The sequence below is a fragment of the Hippoglossus hippoglossus genome, chromosome 12 (genome assembly GCF_009819705.1).
Source record: "Hippoglossus hippoglossus isolate fHipHip1 chromosome 12, fHipHip1.pri, whole genome shotgun sequence".
NCBI classification, from domain to species: Eukaryota; Metazoa; Chordata; class Actinopteri; order Pleuronectiformes; family Pleuronectidae; genus Hippoglossus; species Hippoglossus hippoglossus.
The window spans coordinates 13,904,760-13,918,549 of record NC_047162.1 but is presented as its reverse complement, the minus strand read 5'-3'; the positions used below and the strand labels follow the sequence as shown (position 1 = coordinate 13,918,549).

General features: G+C 39.6%; 2 protein-coding genes across 5 annotated transcripts in view; both read right to left on the bottom strand.

The window, feature by feature from the left end:
• Positions 1 to 7,212, bottom strand: part of pnpla7a (patatin-like phospholipase domain containing 7a) — a 28,188-nt gene extending 20,976 nt beyond the window's left edge. For 3 of the 4 annotated variants that reach the window (XM_034601925.1, XM_034601924.1, XM_034601923.1), the window contains exons 1-11: positions 7,085 to 7,199; positions 6,637 to 6,725; positions 5,017 to 5,091; positions 3,979 to 4,066; positions 3,662 to 3,744; positions 3,159 to 3,259; positions 2,913 to 3,053; positions 2,670 to 2,829; positions 1,693 to 1,773; positions 869 to 997; positions 619 to 699 (exon numbers count right to left, since the gene is read on the bottom strand). In XM_034601925.1, coding sequence (XP_034457816.1) covers positions 619 to 699; positions 869 to 997; positions 1,693 to 1,773; positions 2,670 to 2,829; positions 2,913 to 3,053; positions 3,159 to 3,259; positions 3,662 to 3,744; positions 3,979 to 4,066; positions 5,017 to 5,091; positions 6,637 to 6,717 — 1,020 coding nt within the window. In that variant the 5' untranslated portion in view covers positions 6,718 to 6,725; positions 7,085 to 7,199. Of the gene's footprint in view, positions 1 to 618; positions 700 to 868; positions 998 to 1,692; positions 1,774 to 2,669; positions 2,830 to 2,912; positions 3,054 to 3,158; positions 3,260 to 3,661; positions 3,745 to 3,978; positions 4,067 to 5,016; positions 5,092 to 6,636; positions 6,726 to 7,084 lie in introns of all 4 variants that reach the window. The other variant, XM_034601926.1, reaches the window with a different exon arrangement.
• Positions 7,213 to 8,599: 1,387 nt separating this feature from the next.
• On the bottom strand, positions 8,600 to 13,048 carry clic3 (chloride intracellular channel 3). Its single transcript, XM_034603001.1, has 7 exons — positions 12,890 to 13,048; positions 12,651 to 12,757; positions 11,606 to 11,715; positions 10,002 to 10,127; positions 9,772 to 9,878; positions 9,508 to 9,683; positions 8,600 to 9,309 (listed from the first exon to the last, which is right to left on the bottom strand). Exons 2-7 carry the CDS (start codon positions 12,684 to 12,686, stop codon positions 9,145 to 9,147), a joined length of 720 nt encoding a protein of 239 aa, XP_034458892.1. The 5' UTR covers positions 12,687 to 12,757; positions 12,890 to 13,048; the 3' UTR covers positions 8,600 to 9,144.
• Positions 13,049 to 13,790: the final 742 nt, after the last annotated feature.

Below are 13,790 nucleotides of genomic sequence, written 5' to 3'. Positions count from 1 at the left end.
ACATTAAGGTCACTGGTTTTTGGGCAAATTACATATTTCTAGAAAGAATAGGTTTGGGAGATGGTGGTTTGGTTTGAATAGAAAAATAAATACATTTTTCCAAGTTGTGCCAGTTGTGCTCATAACAACACATCAGTGATACCCTCCAGATGATGACATCACATTCATATTAACATTAAATGGTATTTAATTTATTACATATTTCAGGATGTTTGGAAACTTATAACTACAAACATTCAAAATGAACAATTTTAAAGCCTCACAAAAAAGAAAAGTGAAGTTTGACATATTTTCCCAAAAATGACAACATGAAAGAATATTTTTGCTGATAATAACGTCAGAGAAGGCTGCTGGTCCTCCTGTTTTCTCTGGAGGGGTTATAATCATTTGTATTCATTTTCACTGAGCCTTTATGAAGGACTGAGTTATGATGCTGTGCTTAATGTTGTGTGAAATTAGCTCGCATGTGTGTGGCCGAGTGTTTGTGTTTGTGTCCTTCTGTGCTCGTTTATGTACAAATTTATAATGACTGGTGCTTTGGTATTCAACAAGAGCCTCTCTGTGTGACAGTGTGTGAATACCCACAAATTCCTGTGTACTAATTAACTTCCCTCCTACCGGATTGAAGAGCTCAGTTGTCAGGCCCAGATAGTTATGCAACGCCAAGAAGGTGACTCTCTGGAGGCGCACCATGATTATCTGCAACACACACCGAGATAAACAGAGCAGAACGTATACATCAAACTGTGGTTACATCTAAATGAGATTAAAATGATGGTGTTTTATTTAGTGATGTGTTAAAGAGAGTTTTGTCCCAGTGCAAAACAAATGCTGCACACTGGTCATCCATCTTAATGCAATCAGTTACCTGAATGACGCGCACGAGCGTCTCTGGGTATTTCTTAAAAACTGACTCAAAGGCAGATGCAGGTAAACGTAATATGGTGGAGCGGGTTGCAGCTCGGGCTGACACAGTCTTATATGGAGCTGGATAACCCTGACAAACACAAGAAAAAAACTGTTAGAAAATAAGCAAGACTGCGCAGTCACTTGAACTTTGTCAATGTTGATCAACACCTCATTGGATTTGCACATGGAGTAATTATTTGGACTGAGACAGTTTTACCTCTCAAATTGAATCCTATATATATATATATATTTATATATATAACTGGTACATGGTGCTTACAGCATTTTAAACCTGTAGCATGATTAATTATAAACATAAGTTTACAAGTACGCTACTGCCTTAAAATGCTGGCAGAAGTTAAAAGATATCAGATAACAGCTATTTTTATGTTTAATTTCCATTTCCAACAGGTGTCTCTACCTTTTAATTTCAATGTTTCCAACTTTTTAAAGTTTGAAAAATGGAATTGTTAGAGTGAAGTAAGATGTCAGCAAAACGTGTGTCTGTTCTGTTCCTGAAGGAGGCAGCTTCAAAACCTGTCATCGAAATGGCTGAACAAAGGACAGTGTGACCAAACAGGAAATTGAAACAAAACAATGCAGGCCCTGAGCAGAATGTGAGGGCAATAAATAAACAAAAGAATTCAAATGAATGCAATTGAGATGCATGGGTGGAAGTATAAACAGTGGAGAGAAGAGACGGAGCAGAGACGCAGACAGATCAGAGGACGGAAGGAGATGAAGTTGCCGGATGTGAAGATGGAGGAGAAATAAAGAGCTCACAGTTATGATGTCCAGGATGCTGAGCAGGCTGTGGACACTGTCTCCTGGGTGCACATCCTTCACAACTGGCTCTGTACCATCCTAAAGAAAACACACAAATACAAGAAATTACACCAACAACAGGATTGATCCAAACTTTAGTTCATGGGGCCCAACTTCCTCCAATCCCATTATGTAACTATGTTGAGTCGGTGTTGGTATGTATGCTGAGAGGAAGGTTCACATTCCTCTCACTAACCCGATTAACTTTTATCATCAGCCATGATCTGAGTGTTAGAGAAACGCTTGTGTCTTTGTGTCCACACAGTTTTTCTTCTGTAGGAGACTTTAATTCCCTGACCTGCATGACCCTTTAAGAAGGATAATGTTTTCTGCTGTAATAGAGTCAGTTCCAAAGAGGGGGAACGTTTACCTATTCTTCAACTCTGCTAACAATCTTTGTGTTTGATTGTTATGCCTTTTGAGAGGGTGCACTTCATTAATATTTTTCTACAAGTACAATTGAGAGTTACTTCGAGGAGCAGAGATTGATGTCACCTGAGTCTAAGTGGCCCTAATTCCACGGATTCTCCTTGGTGACATCTGCGACAGGTGTACAACAGGCTTCCACGTATGTTTTCTCTCGTTTGGTGTTGCCCAATCAGCAGGTAAATAGAAGAGAGACAGAGTTTTGGGTACTGTGTAGGTTTTTCCAATCAATTGTCTGCAGAGGACCCAAAGTGATGGACTTAATGAAATCACTTTTTCTTCAAATTTTTGCAGCTCGTCTGACTTTTTTTTTTAATGTAAAAAATAAATAAATAAACCTTCCTGCATGTTGTTCTATCCTTCTCACTACTGATCATCCTAGTGTACAACAATAAACAATTGAGTTTTCCAGTTATAAATTTTGTTTATACACAAAGGGATCAAATGGTTGTGTGAGAGATGAGTTACTAATATGAATTTGGTTTGATAAGAAGGTTAACTCCACATACATTCTCCTGGATACAGAGCTCGAGTCGTCCATCCTGCACCACGAAGATGCTGTCGTCATCGTCTCCCGGCCTGAACAGACCTTCGCCTTCCTGCAGCTCGATCAACACCATGTGGCGACACAGCTCCAGGAACAGGGGCTTCTCAAAATGTCCCAAGACCCTACAGCAAGTTGTAGAAAAAAAAGACGTTATGAAAAACCAACTGAAGAGGCTAAATCTGTGGGAAAGGTTTTGTTACTCTACCTGACATTCTTCAGCATGTATAGGACCTCAGAGGGCAGGTTAGAGCTCTGCACATCAAACTCTGTTAAATCAGCCTCCAGCAGTGAGGGAGGGGGTTCCTTGGGCTGCAGGGTGGGAGGGTCTTTACGGATCCGAAGGATTCTGTAGGAATGTTGAAAAAAAATATCAAATGAATTCCAATAATAAATATGCAAAACAAATTTTAATTGCACATGGAAAATATAACATAAGGATTGATATACATACTTGCGAGCTATGCTTAGGACTTTGGTTCGTTTGCGAATGCGCTGCGGCTGCTTTGATACTGAAGTGGAGGTGGGGGGAGGAATCAACGACAACGTCTGGACCTTACAAACAAAAACAAACATTTAAAAAAATGTTATCATATTTATAGCAGACAAACAAACATTTTGTGCATATAGAAAACTTGATTTAAGAAAGATAATGTTAATATGAGGATCTATGTTCAATACTAAGCTTAAATCTTCAGTCTTACTGTATTAGTGTGCATGACATTGATGTTATATATTGAAATAGGGCCGGTGGATAAAGTAGACTTAATTTCATGCAAGATAACACCACTCAGCCATTGGGGAAAAAGATTACATTTAGTTTTATGGAGAGAAAATTTTGATTCATACAGCACAACTAGTGACAATAAAGGCCTACTGTATTTACATAAAATGTGAATCTATCAGACTGCAAGTGTTTGTGTGTGCATGTAAGACAAAAATGGAAATGGAGAAAACCTTTCGCATGATCTTCCTTCCATAGAAGAGCACTTTATCTCTTTTCCTGAAGCGATACTGAGGAACACCTGGCTGTTGTTTACCTTGTGACAGAAAATGCATATAGATGTGTTAAGACCACATTATGAAGAAAACTGAAGAAGATATATATACACACACACATTTCCCTAAAGAAACAAAACAAATATAGCAGCTGGGGTTCGGCGATGTCCAGCCACCAAATTGGCATATAATGATACAGCAAAACATCACAATAAGGGTGGAGGAGTTTCAGTTTTACCAAGCTTAGAAACTAATAATTAGTTTGAAAGACTCACGGGCAAGCTTGTATCTCCTGTAAAGGAAGAGGACCACGATGCCAATCAGTGAGACGGCGACTGCAGCTCCTATCAGCACACCAGTGAGCTAAAAGACAGATAAGAGCATCACAACAACAGTATGGTCACATGAAAGGGGAATGCAGTGTAGTTGCACACAGAGCATTAGAGCTGCTGGTTTAATAATCATTTAACGTCCAAAGCTGTGTCCCTGTTAGATATGATATACCAATTCTAAGCAGGTTTTGTGCAAGTTGTATGTTTGTAATGATGACAAAACAAAAAAATCCCCATACACCCTTAACAACTTCTCGAGAGCGATCAGGACATGAAAAGTACACAGAAGGAACTGAATCTGTTTATTAAGCCGATTCATGTGAAATCAGCTGATTTGCCAGACAACTTGCAACAGAAAATCACTGAGCTGCAAAGCACAACAAGCTCCGAACTAAGAACAACAACAGCAGCAATGTCCTTAATGACCAGAAGAGAAGCAGTTGCGGTAAACACATTAGAGAAGTGAGTGTGATATACGATTTCCATTATGAGAGTACGGCCATTAAAGGATGTTACAAAAACTTGTAAAGGCCCTTGACAGGAAACCGTTTTCCTTCTCTATTTAAAGACAAAAGCAGAGATCTTTGTGCAGGCCGCATTGCCAAAGTCGACTGAAACTCAAAACCACAGTTACAACAATGAAAAACGTATTATCAATGTTTAAAGTCCTCACTTACCAAATATGAACAGATTACGTTTTGCCTCTGGGTTTACGACAAAGAATTGTTTTAATTTGAAAAATATTAAAACAAAATAGTCGTGCAATAAAATGAAACTTGATCTTGATGGTCATCAGCTATCAGTCATAAAACAATGGAGCCAAGTCTGCTGGACTCTTACTAATCAGAGGCATGGGCCAATATGTTGGATCAGTCAACATGTGCCACACAGCAAACTGTACAGGGGATATAATGCGTCTTTACTAAAGGTCACAGTCCAGCTTACTGAAAACAAACATTCAATAATTAGTGTATCTCATACCATGGTGGTCTGCATCCTCTCCTCCACAAACTGCTGCACTCGAGCGCTGATTTCATGTTTGCTGTTCAGCAGCACCTACAAACAAAGGTTGGGTTGGCACAATTTCTTGAATCCAAAGAACCTTTTAGGCCCTTTTATGGGTGATCAGGCAGTATAGCATTACAATACAATATATCCTTAAAGTATCAAAACAAACAGTATTGGTTATGCAGAGAAATGGTCCCAGTCAGTGTTATATGTTGTGTTTGGATTAATATCACTGCTGCATTACTGTGTGTTTTGCATCTTACTGCTGTAGAGGTTGTGTTAATTTGAACTACTTTGTACACTGTTGAATAGTTTAATCTACAGCAAAGCATCATATTCTGTATTCTATCATATGTTTGTAGCACAGCTGCCTTTGAGAACCACACATCTCTAAAAAAGAAAATCATAAAAACAGCCTGTTTACTGTTTTGTCACAAAGCTTTTTTTCCAGCTAATCCTGGTGTAAAAAGTGTATTTAAGGAAAGGAACACATCAGCCTTCAAGACCATTTCGTTAAATGTCAAGACAGCCAACATTAATTGCAGTGGCCTCCATAGACATTTCCTTGAACTGGTAGTTAGTGACTTCACTAACTGAGGGTTATGGTTCATTCAGGACATGTACAATAGACCTCGTTCCCATTCTGATTAAGTTGCTTCTGAAGGGAACATTATGTGAAACATTTAAATGTTTGCATTCTGTGTACAAAGGCCTACTCGCATATTCTACCATTACTGACAATAACTCCTCAATTCATTTGTCATTGCTGCTCCCTTCATCTCTATTGGACATTTTCTTATGTACAAATACTTTAAACATTGACACACTTTTCCATTATGTTACAAACTGTTTCTTCTAATCAATGTTGTAAATACTGTTATTTTGTTGAAGTTCTCAGTTTTATTTACTTCGCTTCTGTCCGTCCTGGGAGAGGGATCCCTCCCATGTGACCCTCTCTGAGGTTTCTACAGTTGTTTCCCCCGTTAATAGTTTTTTTTGGTAGTTTTTCCTTACTCTTGCTGAGGGTTAAGAACAGAGGATGTCACACTTGTTAATCCCTGTGAGACAAGTTGTGATTTGTGAATATGGGCTCTACAAATAAAATGTGATTGATATTCAATTTTAAATGTGAAATGTAAATGTATTTATATAGCGCTTTTCTAGTCTTGATGTCCCTTGATAACCCTAACCACTCAAAGCTCTTTACAGTACAGTTTTACATTCACCCATTCACACACACATTCATACAGTGCATCTATTAGCAGCACTTTGTTGTTCTATGAGGGGCAATTCAGGGTTCAGCATCTTGCCCAAGGACACTTCGGCATGCAGATGGGGAAGGAAGACTGGGGATCGAACTGCCGACCTGCATGTTGGAGGACAACCGCTCTACCCCTCAGCCACAGCCGCCCCAAATGTACAACTCATACTTCATAGAAGCAATTCATTGAACTATTATCATCATCACAAGTGGAAAGCATTAACGTATTGAGTGTTATCAAGTGAAATGTGTGATTTAGCACAGATTTAAAAGCCGTGAGGCACCGCAGGGCTCTGTATTCATGTCTGTTCGTTCTCACGGGCTTCACTTACTGAAGTGGCCCATCTGCACATGTCTCCATCATCGTCGCCTTGGCAGTCCATCCTGAAATACAACACTGCTTTAATATACATGTACAAAACTGAAAGTAGCATGTCATGGAGGAGGAGGAGGAGGAGGAGGAAAAAGGGGAAACTCTGAAAAGAAGAACTCAGTGAATTAGCAGCATTGCGGCAAACACCTTCATATTCTGTCTTCCTGTTTGACTCAAACAACACGAAACAACAAGTCGAGCTACGGCGGTGAGCCGACGACACAGTAACATCGTAAGCTGGCGTTGAATTCAATTGGTTATTCAACACTCTCTCAACGTTAGCCATAGCATCACGTTAGCCTCGGTTACACTAGCTAGCCGTCTTGCCAGTAAACGTAAAATAACCGACGTCAACTTCACGTAAAGGCGCAATGGAACGCGCACGGAGCAGAGACCGCGGGTCTGACCTCTCCATGGTTCGTGTCGCGCCGCTTCACGCTCCTGTCATGTCTCAGCAGACGATGATACGATGTTAGCGAAGGAGCTAACAAAGTTTTCTGTGTGCTGCCACTCGCTAAGTCCCGCCCACGATCCCCCAGTCCGCCAATGGGGTGTTTGATTTCTGCTGTTGCCTTGGTACCGCTCAGAGCGTTCGTCCAATCAGGGGCCGGCCAGGCGCTTTCTGGACTTCCTGTTTACATCCACACGAAGAGAAGAGGAGCCAGATGTTCTGCACCATTAAAGAATACAACTTTTTAATACTATAGAATTACTACAGTAATGTTACTCTGAGATTTACTATCTCATATGAAAACCACAATGCTGGAAAGTAACTTAGTATATTTACTCTTTTATGAGTTACATCCTTGTAGTGTTTTATCATTAGGGCCCGAGCACTGAACAGAGTGGGAGACAGTGAGGCAGTGAGGCCCTATTGAAATTGTAAGGATTATTATTATTTTTCAGGCAAATTAATTGGCTTTTTGAGGGCTTTAATTATATTTATTATTATTATTATTATTATTATTGCTTTTGTTCATATACTGCATTTATTGATGTAAGAAGTTTGTAACCACTGCTGTTTTCACATTTTGCTTTGTGTGGAACCATGACTGTTAATATTTTCTATGATTATGCTTCCTGTTCCCTGTCAGAGGCAGGCCTCAGTCTGCCTTGCTGTTTATTTATGCTTGCTTTTAGTTAAATGTATATGTGTCATTGTTTATATGAGCAATAAAGCACTTACAAACTAGGTAAAATATTTGTCTCTGATGAGTTGTGTGCTACTAATGCAGCTATATTTTTAAGTGTTTTTTAAGGCAGGTGTAATATTTAACTCACTTTTATTCTGCACTATTATTATCCAGACTTTTTTGTTGTTTGTTGTACAATGTACCGTTCTGCAGCTGTTGTAGCACTTTGGCCCAAGAAAAATCTCCCCATGGGGACAATAAAGTATATTTGATTTGATTTCATATGAAGTACTGACTAAAATACTGAGGTGTATCTGTGCCACTTTATACCTCTACAATCATGTCAACAATAAAATGTTCTATTTACATTATACAGTAAAACAAACTACCCATCAGTATATACACTAGTTTAGATTACCACCACCATGACCAGTAACAATGCTGCTTAAACCTGTTATGATAATCCAATAATATAATGCAGCCTATAAATGACAATAGAATATTACAGAAGCAAATTTGTTTTGCACAAAATCATTTTATTTCTGTTTCTGGGGACATCAAGACAGGTGGGTAAAATGACAGATGTTCACATACAGGTGCAGAGATACAGTATATACACATTTGCAATCAATAAAATAAACAGTGTTGCTCCTTTCCTGCAACAAACTAGATATTATGAAAACAACAATAAGATCTTCGTACTTCCTTTTTTATTTTAATCCACCATGCAAAAATAACCTTACAATCGGACGGAACTCAATTATTCTATCATTATTTGCATCATTGTTCTTGATATATACTCTTATTCTCTTTCAATTACTGACTAAATGGAAACGCATACATGTCATGGTGACAGTTTAAACAACTTTAAACTCTGTATCTGGCTTATTCAGTTGATTTAAACTTTATGAATATTTAAAACCTACGTAAATTTGAGGTTTTTCCACGTAAAAATGTATATGAGTATAATGCAATCGGCATCGAATAAATTCTTAGACACAATAGATGCATGCACTATAAGACATAACGCAAACATTCTGTGGGATTTACAGTGCTTTCTCACTCTACAGGGGCTTAAGAAGAAATCCACATCAGTACAAGAGCATGCAACAGTACAGACAATATCTACAAATACAAAATTTTAAGCAACTTTAGAGTAACAACAGCAGCTAATTATTGAACATGTCAATGCAAAAAAAAAAAAAGTCCTTTCAATTATTTTGACAAAAAAACATAAATCATGTGCAGTTTTGAAGCTTTTTGTAGATTTTTCTCTGTCGTTGGTTTTCATTCTACTCTTTGCTCTCACTTATGCTACATGTCTCCCTCTGGATCTATTTGGTCAGGTACTTGGCCACAGACCGGTAGGCGTTGAGGATCTCTGAGTCATTTGGGCAGGTGTAGCGAAACTCATCCTGTTTGTAGGCGTTGTCCAGGTAACGCGTCAGACTTTTCAGCGCCTTGGGGATGGCAAAATCACGGTACTCCTTACACACCACCTGGAGGAAGAGGGGTTTTAGGATTTTATTATTTGTAAAAACAGAGAAATTTCAATACATTACTAGAAGGAATTTTTAATATTTAAATCCAGGAATAGCTCATTACCTCTTTGAACTAATCTTTACCATTGAGATAATAAAGGAGATTGTGTAAATAACGTTTTTTTTATACACAAAGCCCCATCGAACTCTGCTCACCTTCACTATGTTGAGTTTGGGAAGCAGGTTACAGTCCGACAAGGTGAGGCAGTCGCCATCCAGGTAGAGACGGGGCGACTCGTTGGCATTGGGGCTCTGTTGCAGCTCATGAGGAAGTGGCATCTCCAGGTACATGTTCAGCTTCACCAGAGTCGATAGAAATTTCTTCTCTAGCACTGAAAGAAAGTCAAGTGTTAAAATCTCCTGCATATGAAAAAAAACCCAATAAATTCAACAAATCCATCTTTGAACTAACTCCCTCACTGTCATTTAGTCCAGGATTGGCATTCTTTATATATGCTGAGAACTTTCGGAAGATGTCCTCTCCAACGCCGTTGGACTCCTTGTATCGACAGCACAATTTTGGAAACCTGCCGTTTAGAGAAAAGCAGATAGAATAGTCAATGCGTTTCAAAGAACTGAAGAATACCAGATAGACTAATGTATTAAGCAATCATCAATGTGTTTGAATGAACCGGATGCAGTCCACTCACTGTGGTGGAGCCAACGTCTCCTCCAGGAACTCCTCAATCTTGTTGGTGTCCGTTTTGACCTCTTCGTTGCAGATGAGGAATGGAGGCTGAGAGCCTGGAGCCAGAGCCTTCAGCGCGTCAGGTGTCCTGGAAACAGGAAACAAACCAGGTTTACCTAATCAGCATCGATCAGATAACAACAAACGTCCTGACCTGGAACCAAACAAAAGCCAAAACCAACAAAACAACCCTTACGCTAACTTTTAACAACCATTGACTGATACTTTCCCCTTTTGTTCTTTAGTTTCACTTCCTCATTCCCAAGTTCAGGAGGCTAATAAATTATTAAACCCCTTAATATTAATCAATAAATAATGAAAGGGTCTTTTTTCCTTTTTTACAAGCAGAGAGAGTGAGTACAGTTACACACAACACAGTGTCCAAGTCATGTATTTTACTCACCTCTCTAAAGGAACAAAACAATCACCAAATAAAGCCTGACTGACCCATCCTCCCAGAACACTCATCATGATGGTTCTCCAGATGGTCAAGACTCTTCAAATCCAAAAACCTAATTCCATGATGACCCAGCCAATTGACCTCTGGCTCTCAAATGTCATTAAACATTTCCTGCCAAATAACTCTGATGGAAATCTGTTCCCAAATCCAACTCCAATAAGTCAAATTATGTCTATAAGTACATGAATCATAACTTTCTCACACCCCAGTGGATTTTCTTCCTTCCAGCTGCCACTTGCGGAGCTGGCTGTGCCTCAGGGGCTAAAGCAGGTCGTTACTAACCAGAAGATTGATAGTTTAATCCCTGGCTCCTCCCGTCCACATGCCAAAGTGTTGCTGGGCAAGATACTGAACCCCAAATTGTCCCTGAAGGCTTTGCAGGTGGTGTGTGACAGACGCGCAGTATATAGTAGCACTGAATGTGTGTGTGCATGTGGCTTGTAAGAAAAACTCTAAATAAATACAGTCAATTTATCATTTACTTTCCCATAGGACTGTGATTAGGAAGATCTTTAGTTTAATGCTTATTTTTCACTATTTCACTATCATTTGTAGATTCTATTTCCTGATGATGATTAGTATTATTATTATCATTTGTCATTACTCTTATGTCTTATATTAAGGACGCGTGGTGACAGAGAGCAGGTAGTTCCTGTAGGGTTTGATCGTGCTGAACAGGAATGCATCTTAACCTCCTCAGTCTAAAAAGGCTTGTGGGTAAGTTTATCTGAATGGAGACTGTGTCATTGAGAAAGCAGCCGTCTGTCGATGAGTTATTACAACAGCCTTATTGCGCCTATTGCACGCTGCAGTCAATGCATTCTCTCATTTGGCTTCCCCCTGCAGGCCTGTATGAAGCAACACGGAGGTAATGACAAACATTTAAACTTCAGGTTATTTCCTTTACACCCACAACACTTTGTTATGTCATGCAAGGGCCGGGACCAATACGATGAACCCCATGTACGGCCATGAATGCAACCGAAAAGCTTCAAATGTCTGCTGAGATTTCATCAGAAAGCGAGTTAGGTCCATGGTAAAATAATGTGTGTTTTTTATATTATACTGGATATGTGCTATGAAGAGAGAAAAGTAAGTGCTCTCACCTCTTCATGTCCACAGTGGTGAGGGTGAAGTTGGCCCCTTTCAACCAAAGAATCATGAAGAGTCTCTGACAGAAAGGGCAGTTGCCCACACTCTCAGCGTCCACACTGGCCTGATGGAAAAACAGATCATGAAGAATTACAACCACTGCAAGGGGAAGGACCCGAAGGCAGGAGAAAGGGGACAGGGTTTGCAGAGTGCCGAGGCGGGACGGGGCAGTCGGGTATAAGCAGGAGCCAAAAACACAGAAAAGTGGCAAAAAAGTTCAACTTGCACATAAGGGAGAGATGAATGCAAAGACACATGCATTCATCGAACAACATTCTGGCAACTGAGAGATTGAAACAACGCACGTGAAAGAGGAAACTGGCAGGAAAAACCCAATAACAGACAAGGAACAGAAATAAAACTGGTTCCATTCCTCGCAAGCAAGGGAAAACACCAAAGGCGGACACTGGTTGGTTTTAGTGCTGTAATGCATCTGACCAAACTGTGAATACCTGCATAGGTATTCTTGTCAAGCCTGCTCTGCCCTGACAGTCTGAAGGAATTTTAAATGGAGGGTTGAGGCTGCTTTTCCACCCAGATTAAGAAACACAGTATTTACATGGTGTTTGCTTCCTCAGCTACATCATATCAGATCACATGTATATGTACATGTGAATATGTGTATATATACATATTATAGACTTTGAAAGCTGAAGCATTTTGAAGCAGGACACTTTAAAATTGGAACACAAAACAGATGCCACAGCTCTCAGCTGCATATACCTGTGAAATGTGTGTTATGAGTTTCTAGGCACTAATTATTTATTAAACACACTTTGTTTGAAAGTCTCGCACAATATCAAGAAATAAATTTGTGATAATGAATGAGTGATCAGAAATTAAATGAAAATAAAAGAAGTCAAGTGACACATGGAAATGTACTGGTTAATTTATATGTTAAATAATTGCAAGCGTACTTAACTCTATTCAACTCTGTTGTGCGTATTAAAACAGATTATTTTAAACGCATTGGCACATCAAAAGTATTTCGGTTCTTACCTTAACGAAGAGTTCAATCTTCGGGGCCTCGGCCATCTTTCTTTCTCTGTTTCCGTCTTTTTCTCTCTGCCTGGTAACGTCCACCTCTCCTGGATTTGTTTCTGACACTGTTGATTTGAACAAGAAACTGTGAATGTAAAGTTTAGATCCTTAACTTTTTACAGTCTCGTGCTTTCGCTCCACACACTCTCTCACACACTTCACTCCCTCCAGGTTTTGATGAAACTGGCCATACTCACACAGGACTGGTGGTCACTCTGGCTTTATCGTCACTCCACCGGTTGTGCGTATTTTAATACCACTGCTTCACCTCTCCCTCTTCAGACACAGCAGTCAAGCCTCTTCTCTCCGCTGAGTCTGTCTGCTCTTTGTTTGTCTCTCACCACACCTGTCGAGCTTTGCGAGGCAGCCGACGCCCCCTCCGGCCTTTCCAGTCCAACCAGCAAATCTGGATCTCTCCTCTCAACCTCTCAGCCTTCCAGCAAAAGTCTGAATCTGCTTTCGTTCAGCCACTTTCAGCCACTTTGTGTAACTAGAAAACCTAAAGTTCACAAAATAAAACTCGATGGCCTGACCCAATAACTCAGAGAGTTCATACATCCAACAGTCCCCTGGTGAAACTACATTTAAATTCACTAGATCCAGATTTGAATCTGCACCAAATTACACACACTCATAAATATCATTCCTCTAACGTGTCTGATTTTTTATTCTCTAAGAAATGGAAAAATGTTGAAAAACACTTTATCTTGCAATGCCAAAGAAAATGAAATAAACTTAACATTTCATGGAGACTGGTCGAGTAGTTTTTAATGTAATCCTGCAAATAAACAAACCACCCAAAAGTCATATTTTACAAGTTTATTTCCCTCAACTACTATAGTCAGTTACTTTTAACTTTATTTGGCTAAAAGTATGATGAAGATGAAACATTTCTTTGATTGTTGACCATCTAACATCATTTTCTTAATCTTATGTGTTGCTATAACGGCTCCTGCGCTTCTGAGAGGGTATTCGTCATGGATTTGTGGACGAGAACATTCGTGATGTTGAGGTTAGAGCTCCAAGCCTTCTAGTCCAGTTCTTTCACACCAGATTCAGACACTAACAGTGTTTCTTAATGGACCCGGCTTTGTGAAC

Excerpts from the sequence above, each read along its gene's own strand:
- clic3 (XM_034603001.1), bottom strand. The coding sequence starts at position 12,686 with ATGGCCGAGGCCCCGAAGATTGAACTCTTCGTTAAG. Across the intron at positions 11,716-12,650 it reads AGATTGAACTCTTCGTTAAG|GCCAGTGTGGACGCTGAGAG; the intron begins GTAAGAACCGAA and ends TTTTTCCATCAG. Across the intron at positions 9,684-9,771 it reads CAATCCTGGACTAAATGACA|TGCTAGAGAAGAAATTTCTA; the intron begins GTGAGGGAGTTA and ends ACTTTCTTTCAG.